The 2,249-nt window shown below is 39.4% G+C and overlaps 1 protein-coding gene across 1 annotated transcript; it reads left to right on the top strand.

Annotated features, from left to right (window-relative positions):
• The first annotated feature begins 456 nt into the window (after nucleotides 1–456).
• On the top strand, nucleotides 457–1,620 carry LOC142295071 (acetylgalactosaminyl-O-glycosyl-glycoprotein beta-1,3-N-acetylglucosaminyltransferase-like). The gene has a single exon (XM_075338147.1). It carries the CDS (start codon nucleotides 457–459, stop codon nucleotides 1,618–1,620), a length of 1,164 nt encoding a protein of 387 aa, XP_075194262.1.
• The last annotated feature ends 629 nt before the right edge of the window (nucleotides 1,621–2,249 follow it).

Below are 2,249 nucleotides of genomic sequence, written 5' to 3'. Positions count from 1 at the left end.
TCACACACTGCGATGTGTGCTACCCCGGGTACGATGAACAATCTGACGTTCAATTCTAGAGAAATGAACGATATGCGTGCGATGATTGTTTTACCGTTCAATCGCAATCGCACGTAGCTGTTACACACTGCAATGTAACTTACAATGCCGGATGTGCGTCACTTACGACATGACCCCGCCGACACATTGTAAGATACATTGCAGCGTGTAAAGCGGGCTTAAGTAGCAATCTGTTAACAGATCCGTTCTACTTAAACTCCAATGTTAAAAAAAACCCAGATCCAGCAGACATCAGTTATTGAACAACAGACAAACGGATCACATTCTAATGGATGATTACTGGACGTGTGAACTCAGCCTAAGTTTGTAGACACTCATGATGCCTATTTATTACTATAGATCATATCACAGGTTGGTATTATATTAATATATGTCTTTTTTCTGCCAAATTTTCAGATGTCAAGCCTTTCAAAGAAAACAATGATAAAACAAGGTTGCAAATTACTTCTTGGCTTAACAGTTGGTGTCATTCTACTGCACTTTCTTTTCGTATCAAACAACCCTAAAGTTCCTAATAAAAGAAATTCAGAAGCTGAGACTTTTACTTATCACAATCCAGCCATTACAGAATTACCCCCTATCAAATGTGCAGAAAACATTTCTGTTCACAACATGCCAAATTTTGCTGAAGAAACACAAAATTTCAAGGATTTTCTGGTTTATCGTCATTGTAGGGCTTTTCCATTGCTACTTGACTCTCCCATGAAGTGTGGTGGACCTTCTAACGAAGATGTTTTTCTTTTGCTAGCTATTAAAACTGCCCCTGGAAATTTTGAACGCCGTGAGGCAATTAGGAGAACATGGGGAGAAGAAAAGACATATAATGGTGCAAAAGTGAAAAGAGTCTTTCTTAGTGGTGTCCCAAGGGATAAAGAGCAAAGAAAACGGATGTTGCAGTTGCTGTCCACCGAGAATGAAATATTTGAAGATATTGTGCAGTGGAATTTTGAAGATTCATTCTATAATTTAACCCTAAAGCAGGTCCTCCTCCACCAGTGGCTTGTGCAGAAGTGTCCAGTGGCTCAGTTTATATTTAATGGAGATGATGATGTATTTGTCCATACATTAAACGTTGTAACATATTTGCAGAGTACGAAAATACATGGCAAAAAGAGACATCTCTTTGTTGGGGCTCTGAATGAAGGGATGCCTCTAATCCGTGAGAAGCACAGCAAATATTATGTCTCAAAAGAAATTTTTCCCGCTGAGTCATTTGACCCCTACTGTGGTGGTGGCGGTATTCTTGTGTCCAGCTTCACGGCCTCCTCTATAAACCAGGAATCTCCGTACATCCCATTAATTCCAATTGATGACGCTTATCTCGGAATGTGCCTGAAGAGAGCAGGGCTAACACCAGGAAATCATGAAGGAATACGTACCCTTGGGATCAGAGTACCAAACAATGTTGACTCTTTTGATCCCTGTTTCTATCAGCATATGCTCATGGTACATCGATTTATGCCTTATGAAATGTTAGTCATGTGGAAATCGTTACAGATCACAAAACATTCATGTTTAAGTCATTCAAAAACCGTGATGAATGTGACTAAGTTTAACTGAATATCCATAAATGTGACATAACCATCATTTTAATTTTTATTTCATAAATCAATAGTAAAATGAACATAAGTAACTTTGTAATAAATCTTAACAGACAAATCTTCTTCTTTCTCTGCCAGAATTAATCAGTAGTGATGGGAAGACCCGGACTGTAAAAGTCTTTATCATGCCTGGGTATCAAACTTGGGGGATGGACGACATGCAGGTTTTTTTTTTAATTATTTATTTAAACAATTTTTCTTTTTTTTTTTTTTTTTAAAAAAAAAAGGCCACATGTGATTCTTCTTCTTTTGATACACAGTCAAGATAAGCGCATGGCTGAGGGCTCCAGCCTGTGGCCATATGCTTGACCTGTGCTGGGTATTATAATATTGGGGGACCCTAAGCCAAATATTTTATTTATTTATTTGTATACCACCATAGACATACATAGCATCTGTGATTGAAAGCAGTTAGCTGCCACTCAGTGGTGGTGCGTCTGACTGCAACCAATTAGAGATGCCGGTGGGCGGGGAAAGCAGTGCATATGCATGAAGGTAAATGTGTGGCCCCGGAAGTGAATGAGCAGCCAGGAAGCAGTTACGGCCTCGCCAGAAACTCGGTAAGTATAGCGCGCTTGCTCCTATCCA

The sequence above is a fragment of the Anomaloglossus baeobatrachus genome, chromosome 1, assembly GCF_048569485.1.
Source record: "Anomaloglossus baeobatrachus isolate aAnoBae1 chromosome 1, aAnoBae1.hap1, whole genome shotgun sequence".
Lineage (NCBI taxonomy): Eukaryota > Metazoa > Chordata > Amphibia > Anura > Aromobatidae > Anomaloglossus > Anomaloglossus baeobatrachus.
The sequence above is the reverse complement of the archived record's forward strand: the minus strand, read 5'-3'. Positions and strand labels throughout refer to the sequence as shown.

What these genes read in the sequence shown, in the direction of transcription:
- LOC142295071 (XM_075338147.1), top strand. Translation starts at nt 457, where the DNA reads ATGTCAAGCCTTTCAAAGAAAACAATGATAAAACAAGGTTGCAAATTA.